Source organism: Podarcis pityusensis (genome assembly GCF_964106645.2).
Source record: "Podarcis pityusensis genome assembly, chromosome: 1".
Taxonomy (NCBI): Eukaryota; Metazoa; Chordata; class Lepidosauria; order Squamata; family Lacertidae; genus Podarcis; species Podarcis pityusensis.
This window is the reverse complement of record NC_138028.1, coordinates 5998928-6018660: the sequence shown is the minus strand read 5'-3', so window position 1 is coordinate 6018660 and position 19733 is coordinate 5998928. Positions and strand designations below refer to the sequence as shown.

At 50.6% G+C, this 19733-nt stretch overlaps 1 protein-coding gene across 1 annotated transcript in view; it reads right to left on the bottom strand.

Annotated features, from left to right (window-relative positions):
* Positions 1–4057: 4057 nt before the first annotated feature.
* Positions 4058–19733, bottom strand: part of FBXO34 (F-box protein 34) — a 60535-nt gene continuing 44859 nt past the window's right edge. The window contains exons 3-4 of the mRNA XM_080973484.1: positions 8178–8387; positions 4058–6848 (exon numbers count right to left, since the gene is read on the bottom strand). Coding sequence (XP_080829610.1) covers positions 4778–6848; positions 8178–8257 — 2151 coding nt within the window. The 5' untranslated portion in view covers positions 8258–8387 and the 3' untranslated portion in view covers positions 4058–4777. The remainder of the gene's footprint in view (positions 6849–8177; positions 8388–19733) is intronic.

The following is a 19733-nucleotide window of genomic DNA, read 5'->3' as shown; positions in this document are numbered from 1 at the left end:
GGACAGGGATAAAAGGGACTTCTTCACGCGGCACGTGGTTAAGCTATGAAATTCACTAATTCAGAGATGGAATGATGGTACTGGTCTCTGGGTACAAAGAAAACAGGTTCTCTCCTGCAGGGGCTGCCTATGCAAAATAGGTTTTCCCAGATTTTTGAGCTATGACTCCCATAAGCCCCAGCCAGGATAGGGGCAAATCTACATCAGATGTGTCTTTGGTACCGCAAGATTGGCTCTCTGCTGCCAGAGGTGCTTTTCAACTTGCAAAACATTGTTAACTTTTGTTCCTTCTCAGAGTCCTAGTAATGTAAAAAAACATGTTTGCCTTCTCTTCCTAATACAGTGGTACCTCGGGTTACATACGCTTCAGGTTACAAACTCCGCTAACCCAGAAACATCGTATTTTTCACTGTATAAGATGCACCAGACCATAAGACGCACCTAGTTTTTGGAAGAGGAAAACAAGGGGGGGGGGGGAATTGAATCCCAGAAGCCAGGACAGCCAGCAGGATCGCTGCGCAGCAATCCCGCTGGCTGTCTTGGTTTATGGGTTAGCTGCGCACAGCCTCTCCCGGGCAGCGGGATGAAGGCTCCCCTTTTCCAGGGAGAGGCTGCGCGCGGCTAAGCCCTTCTCCCTCCTTGGAGAAAAGCCCCCAAGAGCCGCACACACACTCCACGCGGCTCTTTAAAGGGAGCGCTGAGCAAAGCCTCCCGCCTGCATTCGCTCCATAAGACGCACACACATTCCCCCTTACTTTTTAGGAGGGGGAAAGTGCGTCTTATAGAGCGAAAAATACGGTACTACCTCGGGTTAAGAACTTTGCTTCAGGATGAGAACAGAAATCGTGCAGCGGCGGCACAGCGGCAGAAGGAGGCCCCATTAGCTAAAGTGGTGCTTCAGGTTAAGAACAGTCTCAGGTCAAGAACAGACCTCCAGAACGAATTAAGTACTTAACCCGAGGTACCACTGGACTTGTGACTGGTCATGCCATAGGAAGCTGCCATATACCAGTGTTCCATCTACCTCAGTGCTGTCTACACAGGCTGGCAGCAGCTCTGCAGAATTTTAGGCAGAGAACCTTTCCCAGCTGTGTCTGGAGATGCTGAGCGTTCAACCTGGGACATTCTGCATGCACAGCAGATGTTCTGCCCCTCTTTTCATCTTGGAAGCTCTTCTCAATTCCCCCCCCCCCCACCTTATCAACATCCTCTTTTCCAGTGTGAAAATGTATTCCTCACAGGGAACAAAGCAATTGTGCTTCCTCTATCTCAGAAACCTGGCCCGTCAAGGAGAACCTAAAACACTGGCCTTGCATAATAGAGTCATAGTGACTCATGCTAAGTTAGATATTTTCTCAGAAGACTTTGCTACCAGTTAAACTGCCTCAACCTGGCTATAGAGATGGTTGGCACTTTTGCTCCTACCTGAAACACAACCATGCTTCTTGTTAATTTTCAAATTAATTGCTATCTATGAAACACTCCCAACGTTTTCTAAAACGTTTGCTGCTCATCTTGATTTGGTGTCCTCTGCAACCTTGAACCATATACTGTCTACTACATAATTTAATCATCTACTTGATTCTACGAATAAAATACACACTTTTTCATTAATCAAAGTTAGCTTCCAGAGCTGGAGGGAAGTTGCTTCTCAAAACAAAAAGTTGTTCCAGCAGTCAAATCCATGTGTGTGGCGAGAAGCGACTGCGCTCGAGGCAGCTGCAACCTGCCTCTGATCAAAGTGTGCAACCGTCTATTAATTGGGAGTAAACTCTATGAAGGTTATGTAAGTCTGAATGCCTAAATATTTGGAAAACATCAGCATTCCCATGTTGATTTTGAGCATTCCAGAAAACCTCGTAAATGTCTGAAAATTGAGTGTGCATTCCGTAGCATAGGTGCACATCTGTTTTTTGACATTTGCAAAATTAAATCGGAAATGGTCGAGATTCACATTTAAATTTCAAAATCCAGTTAGTTTTTCAACACCCCCACTGTCCTAAATACACATCCCCTGGCTAAATACAGGGGGATTGTATCCAATGGCTGCATGAGTGGAAGGTCATGCAACCAATCTTGTTCTTTCCCTCCTCTCCCTGAAGCTCCTTGTATCCCCCTGGGGTTCCTCCTGGACTGTGTGGGCCGAGTCACACATAACCTCAGGATAGGGGAAGTGTCATTCAAAATCAGGTGCAAGATCCCGCAATTACATAAGCTGTCTTCATTAGGCAAAAGAAGGCAACTGCCCCAGGTGGCAGATACATCCTCTTGTATGGCCCTCCTATTCACAAGGGCTGTGTGGCCCTTGTCCTGGATGCCCTAAACTAACCTGCTGCCTTCTGGTGTAGTGGAAGATTCTTCCGTTATGGTGGCTGTATAGCAAGACCCAACTACCAGATCGGCTCTGGATCCATTCCAGTCCGGCTTCCGCGCTGGTCATGGGACCAAGACGGCTCTGGTTGCCCTAACAGATGATCTTCGTAGACAGCTGGATTGAGGTGGGTCGGGGCTGCTGATTCTTCTAGATCTGTCAGCAGCTTTCGACATGGTCGATCACGAACTTCTGGACCACCGCCTTGCCGACGTGGGGATCCAGGGCACAGTCCTTCAATGGCTGCGCTCGTTTCTCTCTGGTCGGGGACAGAAGGTGGCGCTGGGGGGGGGAACTGTCATCGTGCCACTCCTTGGTGTGTGGAGTGCCGCAGGGTGCGATACTCTCCCCGATGCTTTTCAACATCTTTATGCGCCCCCTCGCCCAGCTTGTCCGGAGTTTTGGGCTGGGTTGCCATCAATATGCTGATGACACCCAACTCTATCTGTTGATGGATGGCCATCCTGACTCGGCCCCAGACACACTGACCAGATGTTTGGAAGCTGTGGCTGGATGGTTACGTGGGAGCCGGTTGAAGTGAAATCCTTCGAAGACAGAGGTCCTGTGGCTGGGACGGGACGATATGGGATTGGGGGGGCAACTCCCATCTCTTGCGGGGGTGCAATTAGTGCCAGCACCGTCCGTTAAGAGTTTGGGTGTAATCTTCGACACCTCCCTTTCCATGGAGGCGCAGATTGCAGCTATAACAAAGGCGGCATTTTTCCATCTCCACCAAGCTAAGCAGTTGGCTCCTTACCTCTCTCGCCCTGACCTAGCCACTGTGATCCACGCGACGGTCACCTCCAGACTGGATTATTGTAACTCGCTCTACGTGGGGCTGCCCTTGAGACTGACCCAGAAGCTCCAGCGGGTGCAGAATGCTGCAGCGAGACTCCTTACGGGGTCTTCGCTGCGAGATCACATTCACCCGGTGCTATACCAGCTGCACTGGCTCCCGGTGGAGTACAGGATCAGGTTTAAGGTGCTGGTTTTAACCTTTAAAGCCCTATACGGCCTAGGACCCTCGTACCTATGGGACCGCCTCTCCTGGTATGCCCCACAGAGAAACTTACGGTCTTCAAATAAAAACATCTTGAAGGTCCCAGGCCACAGAGAAGTTAGGCTGGCCTCAACTAGAGCCAGGGCTTTTTCGGCCGTGGTTCCGATCTGGTGGAACACTCTGTCACAAGAGACCAGGGCCCTGCGGGACTTGACATCTTTCCGCAGGGCCTGCAAGACAGAGCTGCTCCACCAGGCCTTTGGCCAGGGCACAGCCTGACTCCCTCCCTCGGCAATCTTCGTGGAGCTCTGGCCCAATGGTTGCCAGTGGCTTGAATTAATTAATTTTATAATGAATGATTTTAGAGTGTTGTTTGTGCTGTACTTTTGTACTGTTTTATTGTTGTTAGCCGCCCTGAGCCCGGCTTCGGCTGGGGAGGGCGGGATATAAATAAAATTTATTATTATTATTATTATTATTACCAGTCCATGGGCTTGGGTATGCAGACAAGGGAGGGCACACCATCCTGCCCCAAGCAGCAAGGTATCCTGGGCTGGCCCTGCTTCTCTGACCATAATGCAGAAGACTTTCACATAGCCGGAATGCTTGCAATACCACCCCTTTTTAAGAGAGAGAGAGCATTAACGAGGAAAAATCTTGAGAGGAAAACAGAGGTGAGCAAGAGCAAGATTCAGAATGCACATTTTATTTTAAGGTAAAAAAAAAAAATGAAACAAAAACCAGGTGAGGTGGGCATGGGAAGCCAGAGCTTTTTCTCAACACTCTTTGCTCTAAGAAAAACACCCCTCTTTCGCTTGCTGCCACCCTAAGATATAACAAATATTTGTTCTAGCCTATTTTTTTAAGGTTGTCCAGTTAAACCATCTTTTCGAAGATTCCTCTTTTACCTATTTAGAGTTTCCTTCCAGAAACATTTTCAATATATATTTATATTTATATATATTTATATATGTATATTTTTGTACAGGATATACAGATTTGAAAATGAGACACAGTTGTTGCTTTTTACAACGACGACAACACGGGACTTGTAGCCGCAACACTCTCGTAGCTGCGTTGTAGTGATCGTCAACGTTGGTCAACCAGCTGTCAAGTCACTCTGATGGACAAGGAGATTCTGGGAATATTATGTACACGGAAGGGCTATTTCTCTCTCTCTCTCTTTCTCTAAAAGGTTAAAAAAGGCTCTTGTGATTTAGAAGTCACGTGCAGTTTCTTCATAGCCCTGTGGAAGCGGGAAATAGAAAGGGGGAGGGGGGCAAAAAAAAAAACAACAAACCACCCACAAAATTATATACAGTGTAAACATCACAAGGCATAAAACATCTTTTCCCCTCCCCACCTAGGATGTGAGGCTCCACAAAGACTGCGCCAGGGAGGGCACGCTAACAGTCCTCTTCCGCCTCCCTGGGTTTCTTGTGCAGAGCACGGTTAAAGCTGTGGCAGGCAGGCACCCAGTGATTGTCGTGAAGGCCGAGCCTGCAGCCGGGGACGCTCCTCTGGGACCTGTGGCAGCACATCCAGTAGCCGGGTCCGTAGGGCAGCGCCTGGCAATAGGGCTTGGGGTGCCAGCGGCACAGCGAGACGTCGCCCTTGGTGTACTTCTTCTTGCACTGCTTGCAGGGGTCTTCCCGGTAGCGGGGGTCGCGGACCCAGCGGGAGTCGGCCGGCCGGATGTTGTAGTACCCGATGAGGAACTTGAAGTACCCGCAGGTGCACTTCAGCGCCACCAGGCTGCGGGTGGGCAGCAGCCCAAAGATCTTCACGATGATGTGGTGCGGCAGGAAGAGCAGGTACTGCTGCGGCTCCAGGAGCTGCTGGATTTTGAACCTGGTCTCCAGGAAGTCGTGAGATCTCTGCCGCTTCAGGCGCGAGGAGGCGAGGGCCTGCGGGGCGCTTTCCGAGGGCGCCTCCTGGGGCTCCCCGGGAGCGAGGGCGGGCAGGCGCAGGGCTTCATCGCCCAGGGAGGTTTCCTTCCCTTGAGGGCCCCCTCGGCACTCTTCGGGGAGGGTCTCCCCCGAGCGCAGGCACTCCTGGGGGGGCTCGCATCTGGACAGGAGCAAGAAGAGTCTGCCCGGAAGAGGGTCTTCGCCCAAGGCGGCGTCGGAAGGCTGGGCGGCTCTGCAGCCGGCGTCCCTCTTGGTGACAGAGATACTAATGCTTACGGACTCTCTCACTCGCGCGTTGGGAGCCAGGCTGGGAAGAGTGGCCGGTTCCTTCGGCGTACAATCAACCATCGCTTTTCTGCTGTGCAAGGAATGTGGGGGCGCCTGAGCAGCTTCCGGATATGTGGGTTTGCTCGCCTTCTCAGAACTGAGCCAGCCGCGGCTGGAGGAGACCGACCCTCCCTGCTCGAGCACGAGAAGGCCGTTCCCAGCACGGGTGTCTACGATCGAAGATTGCTGGCCTTCCAGCGGCGGACAGGGCTCTTCCTGGCTGGGAGCTTCTGGGGGCGCCTTGCCGGCGTCGTTCTCCGGAGGCGCCCCGCTCGCCAGCAGCATCCGCCCCACGTTCCGCCGGAAGCTGTTGTTCCTCGAGAGTGACCCTGCTTCGCGTTCGTTCTGGCGCCGGAGACACTCCGACTCCAGCTTGGCCACCATGTCCAGCACTCGAAGGGGCTCTGCCTGCTGCTCCCCATCACTGCTGCTGCCGCTCGCCCCACAGGCTGCCTTTTCAGAGGGAGCTTCGCAGACTCCCGAGGTGGGAAAAGGTCCGGGAGAGGCTAGGGGAGCGGCTTTGGGCTGGCCAGGGAACTTGGTCACAGCAGAGGCACTGGGGCAGTTTTTGGAGCAGTCGGCCAGCAAGACGCTGGCTCTTTGCTCCAAGAAAGCAACCATCTCGACGACAGACAGGGGCCGCCCCGGGAAGCCCCCCTCCAGGCCGTCATTCACATTATGGACAGAGCAGTGCTCAATGCCGCAGGCAAATGGCTCAGGCTGGTAGCACCTCCCGCTGGCCTCCCTCATCCTTTCCAGGTGGACTTTTGCCTTCTTGATATCCAGCGACTTTTTCCTGCGCTTAGTGGACCTCCCGTCGATGTCCCAGGTGCTCTTGTTCTTCACAGAGAGCACCCGGCTGCGGTCGCCACACTGCTGGGCCGCAAAGAAGGCGACCTTCTCCTTTGTGTTCCCCGGCTTCACGATGGCCCAGATGTCCAGTGGCCCCTCTCCGTCGTCCCCCTGGTGGATGGTGGCCGGGAGGGCGGCTCTCCTCTCCTTCCCGCCGGGCCCTTCCGTGTGGCTCCTGCTGCTGCCGATGGTGTTGGGGGAGAGCGTCCCCAATGGCTTCCGGAGAGAGGGGGCTGGAAAGAGGCTTGGCTCGGGGCTGCTGGGCTTCTCCTCTTCTGCCAACCTCGGCTGGCTCATTGGTGGGCTTCGGGGAGGGTCCAGGCTTATTTCCAGAGGCCGTTCTTTCTTCTGTAACTTGAGATAGGGCTTTAAGTGCATGCCAGATATTCTAGGAAAAAGAGAGAGAAATGCACGGATTAAAAACTGAAACCATTGATGATTTTTGAAGTGTGCTTTTGTACACAAGGAGCTGAGAGCTGAGAGATCAAGAGGAGATGGGATAGCATTTTTATAGAGTAGGTAGGGAGTTGTGTGTTCATACATGCACATGTGTGCATACACACAAACACACACACATAAACACGTGTGTGAGAGAGAGAGAAACAGAGAGAGGACGACACCCCTGGCTACAGTCCATGCTGCTTGGGGCTGATGGAAATTCTAGTCCAAAATACTGGGGGGAGGGAGGTATTGGCTTGGGGAAGGCTCTGATATAAACTGGACCCTAAAACTACAGGAAGAAGGAACTTCAGTAACAATGAACAAACTCATTTTCGGCCTCTCAAGACTGAGTTCATTTTTCAAATTGATTATTTGTTTGGATTTTATTTCTAAGGCTGAGCAGAAGACCCGTCATCCTGTTGGGACTTCAGAGCAGAGGATGCTGACCCAGAATTAAGCCATGACCTTAGCATGATTTCTCAAGCACCCATGAAGTTTTGGAGGAGTCCGGCATCTTCTGTCTTAGCACGAGGGAGCTAGAAATGAAGGCCCAGACAGACTTCTTAGGAGGGCATCTTGACAAAGGAACATTTGTTATATTGCACTGACCACTGCTCTTTCAGGCTTCTCCTTCCTAGGGTGCTGGGGTTTTTTAACCGATCATTGTTGTCATAAGCTGTTTCGAGGGTCCTACTTTGGCAGGCAAGGGACACAAATATTGATAATGAAGAACAGTGGTACCTTGGATCCTGAACGCCCTGGAACTCGGAAGTTTTGGTTCCTGAACGCTGCAAACCCGGAAGTGATTGTTTCGGTTTGCAAATGTTATTTTGGAACCCAAACGTCTGACGGAGCTTCCATGGCTTCTGATTGGCTGCAGGAGCTTCCTGCAGTCAATCAGAAGAAGTGATTTGGTTTTCGAACATTTTGGAAGTCGAACGGACTTCCAGAACAGATTCCGTTAGACTTCCAAGGTACAACTGTACATACTGGGAAAATAGCTGACTTATTCCTATCCTCTGCTTCTTGTTTTCTAGTCAGCCACCCAGTCTATAAAAGACCATAGCCTTTCCCTTTGCAATGCTGACACAAACCCCCTTCATCATAGGCGATATCAGAGTCACCTGGGACCTAAAATCAGTCTATAAATTGCCAGGAATCCAGTGTTCCTCCCCATTTCCTTGGGATCCTTGCTTAAAAATGGGTTTTTCAGCCACCAAGAGCCTATCGGAAGGCAGCTGAGGTAGAGAAATGGGGACTCTGCATCTAACCGTACCGTTTGACCGGGTGTAACGCGGAGGATGTGGAATTCAGCAGTTCCCGGTGGAGGCCAGCTCGGCAGGAACTCTTCATCATAACTCTCCCCTCCACCTCCACCTGCGGCAGGTTGTCACAGCCAATCCATCCCGGTCCTCCGGCGGGGCTCCTGCCTGAACTTATCTCGCTCCACACGGCGGTCAACTGGGTCTTTGGCACCTAAAAAACGCTGGGGGGGGGGATGAAAACAGAGAGGCGTTGTTAGAACGCATCAAAGATACACAAACCATTATGCGTTATGCACACCAGCGGCATTGTGGCTGCTATTAAAGGAACTGCATGTTTAAACATAAAAATACAGGAAGGTGCTTTTTACGGGTCAGGTAACTGGCTCACCTCATGCAGCAATGTCTACACATTTATGCCTCACTTTTTACTCCAAGGAGCTGAAGAAGAAGAAGAAGAAGAAGAAGAAGAAGAAGAAGAAGAAGAAGAAGAAGAAGAGGAGGAGGAGGAGGAGGAGTTTGGATTTGATATCCCGCGTTATCACTACCCGAAGGAGTCTCAAAGCAGCTAACAATCTCCTTTCCCTTCCTCCCCCACAACAAACACTCTGTGAGGTGAGTGGGGCTGAGAGACTTCAAAGAAGTGTGAGTAGCCCAAGGTCACCCAGCAGCTGCAGGTGGAGGAGCGGAGACGCGAACCCGGTTCACCAGATTACGAGTCCACTGCTCTTAACCACTACACCACACTGGCTCTCCAGTGAAGACTGAATACAAGGTGGTTCTCCCCTTCCTCATTTAACCACCACAACAAACCTGTGAGGCAGCTTGGGCTGAGAGGCAGTGGCTGGCCCAAGGTCACCCAGGGAGCTTCATGGCCAAGTGAGGATTTGAACCCTGGTGTTGCAAATCCTAGCCTTGACACTCTAACCACTGCACCACACCGTTGTTGGACTGCAACTCCCCGGTGGTCAAGGATGATGGGAGCTGCAGTCGAGTAATACCCAGAGGGCACCCCTGCTCACAGATGACTTTGGGCGCAGCATACAGAGTTGACACCCACCAGCCTGCCTTGCCCTGACGCCTTCCAGTTGTTACTGCACCCAGACAGGATGGCCAGTGGTCAAGGATGATGGGAGAACATCCCATTGCCACCCTTGGTCTACAACGACTGGTAGCAAATCTCCAGGGTTTCAGATAGGAGTTTTGTCTCCCTGGCAATGTATGGCGGTGTGTGGGGTGTTAGGAGGAGGGGTAGTATCTCTGGTGGGAGACACATCGTGCTCTTTCTGGGACACTTTGTCCACCTTTGGTCCCCTGCACTCAGCTCTCGCCTGCAGCTCCTAGAAGCTGTCAGCGTGTGGCAGTGGCCACACCCCGGAAAACAGCTTCAACTGAGCGGCTAAACCAGGTGAGGGGAGCTGATGGGTGTCAATCCCCCGGTGGGTTAAAAGGCTAAGGAGTAAACCTGATACACAGCCTGTTGGATGGTGCCTTGTACACCTCCTTGCAGCAACTCCTGCAGCCAAGTTGGTGCCAAACACATTTTCTCTGCTTTCCTTTGGACCACATCAGCCAGGCTAAGATGGGGGTCTTGTTGTCTGGGCAGCCCAGGACCTCCATATGCACCATCCAGGCTTGAGACCCAGGGATGTCACTTAGGTGCTGCCAACACAGCAAAAGCAACGCGGGAGAGAGCAGTTACGAGTTGCTGGTCTCTGCAGCCGCAGCAGGCGCTGTGATTCTCCAGCAGACTGACTTTGCCCCCAGAGGCACGTTTCCTTGTCTCTCAGGACAGAGGAAGGGCAAGAACCTGGGACCTCCTGCCCACATAGTGTATATACTCTGCCCCTGAGCTGCAGTCTAATGTCCCATCCTCCCTCCCCCCCATCTCCTGTGACAGCCACACACGTTCTCAACTGCACGCTGGGAAGAAGGATGCTGTGGCATCGAACAGCGTGCCATTGTCTTTTGGCAAAGGATGGTTTGGTCCTATAATATGATGTTTCACCCTTTTTCTGGTCCTTGGACCACTTCTATTATAGGGAAGCGGAAAGTAGGAGCAGCAGAACTGCTTATGCTGCTGACTTTCAAAATCCAGGCAACATATTGGATTTCAGAGGAGTACAGGCTGACACACCACAGGAGGGACTGCCTTTGGTAGCCCCTTGGGCCAAGGAGACTGCAGAATGAGCACAAGCACAGCTGCTGGGGGACTTTTTCCCAATCTGCTCCTTACAGCATGTGTGCCTCTCCCTCTTCCACGCACCTCCCCACCCCCCAATTCACTTGAGTGTAGGATTGTTGTTTTTCCACACAAGAGCGTTTGCCTCCCCACTGGAGAGAAGCCTGGAAAACGTCAGACACAAACACGTGACCTGCAGGCAGAGCCCAGGGTGGAAAACAAGCCCTGAGCTGGAAAAAAATATATGGATTAGTCAGTGCCAAGGCAGTGGAATGTCATCTGGTTAAATACTGGTTGGTATCTAGGAAATCGTGCCACCAAGTTGCTAAACAGGCCGTACTGGCAATTAGGTGGCAGCACGTGGCTTTGCAAGCCTTCATCTCTGCAGCGCTGCATCTGGAATCTTGTCAAGCACTTCAGAACGAAAGCCTTGTTTAGACTCTCTTCCTGCACTCAGTCCAAATTTCTGCAGATCTAAAATCCCTGACTAAGCAGACACAGGCGTAGGTCTGCCACCATACTACTACTAGGAAACTGTAATACATTTCCAAGCACAATTCAAAGTGTTGGTGCTGATCTTTAAAGCCCTAAACAGCCTCAGCCTAGGATACCTGAAGGAGCATCTCCACCCGCATCGTTCAGCCCGGACACTGAGCTTCAGCTCCAAGGGCCTTCTGGCGGTTCCCTCCCTGAGAGAAGGGAGGTTACAGGGAATCAGGCAGAGGGCCTTCTCGGTGGTGGCGCCCACCCTGTGGAACGCCCTCCCAGCAGATGTCAAGGAGATGAGTAACAACACGACTTTCCAAAGATATCTGAACACAGATATCCCTTTTAAACAAGGGGCTGCCACCGGTTTGCCAAGCCCTCCCCCCCCCACCTGGCCAAAACCCCTCCCTTTATACCTTGACCACCCCTCTTCTTCTCCCTCACAGCCTGTCTGAAGCCACCACCCCTCACAGTTTGTCCCAACCCCCAGCATCTTTTAAAGGAGGGTGGAAGGTGCTTCCGAGAGCTGTCTGTCCAAGCGCAGTCTGTCCTCCTTCAGAGAGCGGCTTGCCAAACTGGTCTCTGGTGTGCCTCCCACATGCCTTTATGCAGCTCTTTTCGGGTGCCTGCCAGCCATGCTGCCTGCTTGTTTTCCTGCTAGTCTGTCATCACATTGGAACTGCCATGGCCACCTGTTGGTGGCCATGGGAACTGCAGTGAGATGACAGACTTACAGTTTTATTATCTAGCAAGAAAACAGAGTGTGCCTAGTTTTTTTTTCTTCATGATAAATTTTTATTAGTTTTACATATATATGTATAAACATATACAAAGTCCATTACATAACTTGCACATATTATAACCACTCCACAAATCATACGTATTATACAATGTTTTTACAAATCATAAGTTTTTACAAATCATAAGTGTGCCTAGTCTTCGTGATCAAACTGAAAAGCTCTGAAATGCTTTTACGGTGCCTCATGATGATGGAGAACCCAAGAAGGGTTCTTGTAATGGTTGGGAGGGGGCATCACCAGTGCCCTGTTCCGCTCTTTGCCCTCCTCACATTGCTCCTATTCCCACTGCCTGTACTACCCATCTCAGTTCAATATCTGTGCACTGTTTGCCTTCCAGAGCCAACACTGCTGTCCCCTTCATTCTGTTCTCCAGAAGGCACTTTACAAAAGCATGAGAGAAGTACTGGGCACCAACAGGGCTTTGAGATCATAGCTGAATACTGATAAAGGTTCGGTGGGAAAGGACAAACGCCGCAGCATCAGAGGTGGCTGCCTCCTGACCCTTTCTCAGCCCTAACCCGGCCCTCCCCCAACATGCAGGCATAAGCACAAGCAAACCTCAACAGGAGGCGCTGGGATCTTTGCAGAATACCACCAGCAGTGATAGACTCTGCGTTATTGTACCCTGTCTGGCTGTATGGAAAATGACTCTCCATTTGAGGGATGATGATAAGGGGCAAATTCACGTGCGTTATCTTTGTGGAACAGATGAGATGCTGAACGGCATTCTTGCCGACAGAAATTCACCCACACCTCCTTTGTGCAGGGGAAGGCCAGTTCTAAAAAATAGTGTACTATCTTGTCCTTTGTGTTGCCTCTTATCTGCAGTGCTTTTCTGGAAATAAACTCTTTTAAGCCACAGCCCATACGTGTGCGTGTTTTCAATCAAATGTGAGCAGGTGGTTAGTGTATCTCACCCTGTGAAAAGAAACTGAACTCACCACCAAAATGAAGCCCTGCCACCTTCTCTTCTTCCTGGAAAGTCACCCTTATTTAATTTTTCTGATTAGCCACACCCCTGTGTCACTATTTGTAGATATAAAAGGTACCCCTGCCCGTACGGGCCAGTCTTGCCAGACTCTAGGGTTGTGCGCTCATCTCACTCTATAGGCCGGGAGCCAGCGCTGTCCGCAGACACTTCCGGGTCACGTGGCCAGCGTGACAAGCTGCATCTGGCGAGCCAGCGCAGCACACGGAACGCCGTTTACCTTCCCGCTGGTAAGCGGTCCCTAGTTATCTACTTGCACCCGGAGGTGCTTTTGAACTGCTAGGTTGGCAGGCGCTGGGACCGAACGACGGGAGCGCACCCCGCCACGGGGATTCAAACCGCCGACCATGTGATCGGCAAGTCCTAGGCGCTGAGGTTTTACCCACAGTGCCACCCGCGTCCCTGTATTTGTAGATATATATATATATATATATATATATATATATATAGGGGTTGGGGGCAAAAAATAATGGTACTAGTTCATAAGGAGAAGAAAACCAGCAGTTCAGCAATAACTTTATGGGACTAACCAAGCTGTCACAAAAGAGTGGCAAAGCTTTGGGATTCTCCAGGACTCTTCATCAGGAAAAAATGTTACTCAAAGCAGGAGAGTAAAGGAGAGACTTTATAAAAAGAAAAAAGAAAAGGGAGGAGGGACAAAAATTAGGTTGATGTTGCAGCCATGAGGGCAGCCTAATTTTTGTACAATTTCCCCCCTCTTGCCCCTCACCCAGTACTTTGTTTAGCATCTTGCCTGCTGAAGAGTGGACGCAAACTGGACATCAGGAATGGCAATATCCATAAAAGCTAGTGGGAGAACATCTCAACCTCCCAGGACACTCTGTAGGTGGCTGCTCTGGGACAAGTGAAGGACAACATGAAACTGCCGAATTCATTAAGAAGTTTAATGCCATCACTTGTGGATTAACTGGAGACAAACATTTTTTTAAATCACACCACATGTGTTAATTGCTTACACAGATAGCAATATCTGCGTTATCATGGACTGTTTCTTGCAAATGTGCAGGTGTTAATACAATCATCTCAGTAGCAATCGCTAATCTGCCACTATGAAGGCTTAAAGGTGTGCCTATTTAACATATATATTAAGTTCCAATTATCACCGGCTGTAATTTTTGCATCTCATTCAACTCCCACCTTAAAGTTTTCTTCTTTCTATACCTGCCAACTAAAATGCCACCTTCGTGTACCTGATAAAATAGGCTTGAGTCCCCAGTCTGATTGTTCCATCATGGTTACCCCCGTAAGAAGCAGTGCAAGACCATCATCAAACTGGTCCTAATTTTGCAGAAGGTTGCTCTGCACCCTGAACTCTTCCATTCCAGCAGGCAATGGGAATTCAGCATGGGAAAGAAAAGACCCCTTCAGGTCCCCATGAGAGCAGTTGGGGGTGTAGGTGGTACTCACGGGGTGACAGAGGACGGTGAGGGAATGGGGGTCAGTGCACAGGAACCAGAGGGAGCCCCGTTTCCACAAACACGGCAGGTTCTGAGACGTAGGGAGCAGCCTTGGAGTCAAGGCTTAAAAGGGGAGCAGAGCTGAGGTGCTGGGTCCGCAGCATCTGGGCTTGACGAGGCCATGGGAACCTCACCTGTCCGGAGCCTAATCCAGCTGAGGAATCACAACCCTCCTCCCAGAGCTAATGAGCCCCACCTGGCCAGCTAGGGAGCTGGGTTGTGGGCCTTTGCCTGCCTCGGCCTCCCAGAGCAGGGTTTATCTAATCTTGGGTCTCCAGCTAACAGGACCAGTGGAGACCAAAGTTTGGGAAACACTGTCCTAGAGCGTGCCTGCCACTGCTCCCTACGCAATGGAAAGAGCAGAACACACACAAAAGTACCCTTTTTTTTGCAAAAGTGACACAAAACTTTTGATTTGCGAGCATGCTGAAGTTCTCCAATATTAAAAGCTATGGGGAAGGCATCAGTATTTTTAATCACGGGTTCTTATGGGAGTTTTCTTTCTACACAGTGTCTTCCTCCTCCTTTGTGTTCCTGCTTGCGTGTTCACAGAGACGGAGGCCCCTGGTCCATGTGCACTGACCCCGATCCCCTTGCCCCGATCCCCTTGTGAGTACTTTCCAAGCCCCCAACCTCTCCTTCTCCATCTCCTTCTCCATCCCCAGCCTGCCCCAGGATGTACCAATCATGACTGCACCCCTCGCTGGGATCCCCTTCCTCTTCCCCATTGTCCTGCCGGTTTGTGACACTGAACTGAACCTCGACTGCGTTTCCTGACTGTCACATTTTGGACTTGGCTTGCAGCATTGAACCTGGACCGTATTTCCGGACTACTTGCCAGCATTTGCCCTTGGGACTGTATACACCAGCAGGACTGGTCGCCAGGTACGCCGGGGTTCAGGACACCAATGATCAAGGATGCTGGGAGCTGCAGTCCAGCAAAACCTGGAGGGCACCACATTAGCTACCCCTGCCATACAGAAACATTGCACCTGCACAAACACACACAGCTGCAACTGGCCACAAGGTTTGGCCAAGGCTCTCCAATCCCACATGCCTGAAGCCACACATGCCAGCATGTATAACCATCACCTGTGACAGAGTTTGGAGGCTCCTTACAACCATTTCACTGCTGCAGGTCGTTTGTAAAGGTCCCTCAGTCTCAGTAAGAATTTCTAGGCCAGTGGTGTTTCAAAGAGGGCCAGATTTGATGACATGAAGGGCCGTGAGGGCCGACCAAAGTTATTGACCTTTTTTAAGGGTTGAAGTTGCTGAGTTGTTTTTTTAAAGGATTTTACCCCATTACCCCAGGTAATAAACCAACCAGCAGGCCGGTTTAGGCCCCCGAAACGGACTTTGGACATGCCTGTTCTAGGCGGTCGGTCTTTGAAATCTGTGACTGCAGAAACAAGGAGTCTTCTGATACCTTATGTCTTCAAAAGCGCCGCTTCATGGCTGATAGAGCATGTCATTTGTATGCACCCAATTAGGCTTCAGGGTGGCCTGATGTGGTAGATGAAAGACATTCAACCAGGATATGCAATTAAATGTTCTATCTGTTCTGGTAATCAAAGCATCTCAACCTGATGGGCCTTTCAAAAAGTCAACAGGTTCTTTTGAGATTCAAATCTAACTAAGGCCAAAGCTTAGGAGATGCCCAGCAGCAGTGCCCACCTCCAGGCAGATCAGGGGCTTTGGGAGAAAAATAAGCAGCCACTCTCCACATTGCTAACTTTCCATCGAAAGCAGAAAGTGACTTACAGCTTAAGGAATGTTGATAACTGAGGTTTCATTTCCCACTTGCTCTCTCGCGTCCTCCTGAATAACCTGTTTTTAAGGCAAAATGGGGAACACCTCAAGCCTTGATTCAAAGAGCTGGCAAAGCACTTGTCACTGCAAACACTGAATCTACACACATTTCCAGTCTGGCAGGATTTGGATTCTGCTGCTTCTGGAAGCCAAGCTGTTGATGCAGCAAGAAGGGAGGAAGATTTAAGAGCTGAAAAGGGAACTGGGAACCATTCAGATACTTGGGAGGCAGAATATGCCCAGGAAACACTGTGAGGAAGGTCAAAAGCAGCTCAGAGGCAGAACTGCATGCAAAAGACTCCAGGGTTCAGTCTCCAGCATATTCAGGTAGGGCTGGAAAAGATTCCCTGCCTGAAACCTTACGATAACTGCTGCCAGTCGGTGTGGACAATACTGAGCTACATGGACCAATGGCTAGACTCAATGTGAGGCAGCTTGCCATCTTCCTATGGCCTCAGACTCTTGTATGAATTCTGAGAACCTTATGGCTGGTTTGCACATCCACACATTGCCACGTAAATTACTTTACACAGGATGGCTTGCAGGTGGACAGTGCAAACTGATGCTCCAAGGTTGCGCTTGAAACAGATCCTTGTGAACACTGCACTCACAATTCAGGGAAGCCAAAGGACAAGCAAGAATCTCTCATCTGTTACTTTGCCTCGTCGCCAGGTGTTTCCTACGCCCCGCCGTGAAACCTAGCAGGTTCAGGGGGATCTTGGTTTCCCCCTGCTGTCTGGAAGAGCATACAAAAGAGCTGGAAAATAGGACCAGGAAGCACTCAGCCCATGCCCATCACCAACCCCAGACTCTGCGTCCACCAAACTTTCAGGTAACGACAGGGAGAATTTGGGCAAGTTACACTCTCGGCTACCTGCGGTTGTTTCAGAACTACATCAAGAGTGGCTGTTTGTGAATGTTTAACCTATGGTCTCCAGATTTTTTTAATGAATCCGGGGACCCCTCCCCCCCTTTTTTTGAAGCTGAGTAGCAACAGGGAGTCAATAGTGGGGATGGTGAGGCAAAAGACCCTGGGCCCAAGAACATGCACATTGTATAAAGGTGCAAAGCCCTTCTTTTACACCCTGTGAAACATAAATGTGCAGAGGTTTTTAAAAAAACTGGGCAACGGCAGCCTGCCGACAACTCCCGAGCCTCTCCCGATCAGTCAAAACAAAGGGGGAAGGGGGCAGGAGATCTGTACCACCAGACGTCCCCAGTTCCCCTTCAGCAGTGGCAGCGGCAGTCAGCAGCCCGGAGCCAGCCTGGTAGCGCAGTTGGCTCTGGCTGGCTTCAGGAGCTGCTTGCTGCTTGCTGCCATGGCACCTGCCAGTTTGCCTCCTGGAAGTCCCCATATGATGTGTCTTGTGCGCAACACATCAAATGGGGACTTCCGGCGTGGAAAAATGGCGGGTGCCACGGCAGCAAGCAGCTCCTGAAGCTAGCCAGAGCCAACTGCGCTACCAGACTGGCTCCGGGCTGCTGAGGCTGCCGCTGCCACGTTTCCCAGGACAGATTTGTAAATCTGGGGGCATTCCAGAGACGGAATTTGTCCAGGGACAGATTTGCAAATCCGGAGACTGTTCCCCAGGAACGTCGGGTAACCCTAGTTTAACCCCCACCTCTAAAAAGAAAAAAGCAATAAATCACTGTGGTATCCTTCTCTCACACTCACTCATTGCAGCAAGGGGCCACTTCCATTTGAGTGTCATGTGCGTTTGTTGTACACACACAGCCTCTTCCTTTTGTCGTGCACCAGGCATGGGGAACCACGGACCCTCCAGAGGTTGTTGGACTACAACTCCCATCATCCCCAGGACCACTGGCCATACTGGCTGGGAGTCTTGACAGCATCCAGAGGGTCGTATGTTCCCCACAGCTGTGGGAGATTCCAGATAGCTCAGTTGGTTGGAGCATGGTGCTACTAACATCAAGGCTGCACGTCTGATCCCTGTATGGGACAGCTGCATCTTCCTCAGGGTCCCTCCCAATGCTACAATTCTATGATTCCCAGCTGGGACCGGCCAAGCCGCTTTGCTGGAGAGAGAGGAAGAGGCACAGAGAAACCTCCAAGTGTCTTCACTGCCCCTAATAAACATTCTGCAAGACTTTGTGCAAATCACTTCTTCCAAGGAGTGTGTGTGTGTGTGTGTGTGTGTAGAAATCCAAGCCGCTTGCTTTTTCCATTCTGGGTGATCCCAGCATTGTTTTACAGCACCGATACTGGAGAGCTGACAATTTTCCAGCTGGGGGTTGCTGTTTTCATCACCGCTACTAAAACACACACCCTCCCAGCTCACACTGACAAGTATCTGGAAAGTCGCTGGAAGAGCCTCACACCCTGAAGAATGGAGGGGGGAAAGTCCACAGAGGAATGAAACGATGTGCTGGACCACCAGCAAAAAGCCCATGGCTGTGAGAGGAGTTGTGCTGCAAACACACACACACACACACACACACACACAGAAAATAATGACTACAAAAAATTGACCCGTTCAGGATTGTTGTCTTTAAAATGCAAGACACAGGCACTCCACTTTTTAAAGAACTGTTTCTTTTTAACTGCAGAGAAACCAAGAACCAGCTGTGGATCCCAGGAAAGATTCAGTATGTGTTTGTGTGTGTAGACACAGACTTGCTCTAGTATAGTGCAGCAGCCAATGTGCTGTCAGACTACAACTGCCATCATCCCTGATTACTGACCACACTCACTGGGGCTGATGGGAGTTGTAGTCCAACACCAGACTGGACATTGATTTAAAACTTCTTCCCCATGTTCAAAAGTGGTGTATAAGCAAGGTTCTTAAAACACGGTAAAAATCACTAATTCCGTTTCATACAATGACCTGCTTCACATGGAAGCAGATGGCTAAGTGTGAATGAATGAGCAGGTTAGTACTCAAAGGAAAAATCCTGGCTGCTTTGACCCTCTCTTGATTCTGCTGCTGCTCAGCTGCCCTCAGCTAAGCCATGGTTTGGGATTAGCATTGCAAGCAAACCCAGGGCTGTGGTTTCTCCTGCTCCAGTCCAAACAAACCACGAGCTGTAGCTGGAGACAGACCATGATCCCAGCTTGGGACACAGTGCTACGTCAAGCCATGGCTTAGCTCTAGGCAGTACAGCATCTGCAGGACCTGGGGAAGGAGCTAAGTGGACTTTACTCTGCCCCAGAATACGTTTAGCCACAGAGGCACAGAATTAGCAAGGGACAGGAGTTGTTGTTGTTTCGTTGTTTAGTCGTGTCCGACTCTTCGTGACTCCCTGGACCAGAGCACGCCAGGCACTCCTGTCTTCCACTGCCTCCCGCAGTTTGGTCAAACTCATGCTGGTAGCTTCGAGAACACTCTCCAACCCTCTCATCCTCTGTGGTCCCCTTCTCCTTGGGCCCTCCATCTTTCCCAGCATCAGGGTCTTTTCCAGGGAGTCTTCTCTTCTCATGAGGTGGCCAAAGTATTGGAGCCTCAGCTTCACAATCTGTCCTTCCAGTGAGAACTCAGGGCTGATTTCCTTAAGAATGGATAGGTTTGATCTTCTTGCAGTCCATGGGACTCTCCAGAGTCTCCTCCAGCACCATAATTCAAAAGCATCAATTCTTTGGCGATCAGCCTTCTTGATGGTCCAGCTCTCACTTCCTTACATCACTACTGGGAAAACCATGGCTTTAACTATACGAACCTTTGTTGGTAAGGTGATGTCTCTGCTTTTTAAGATGCTGTCTAGGTTTGCCATCACCTTTCTCCCAAGGAGCAGGCGTTTTTTAATTTCGTGACTGCTGTCACCATCTGCAGTGATCATGGAGCCCAAGAAAGTAAAATCTCTCACTGCCT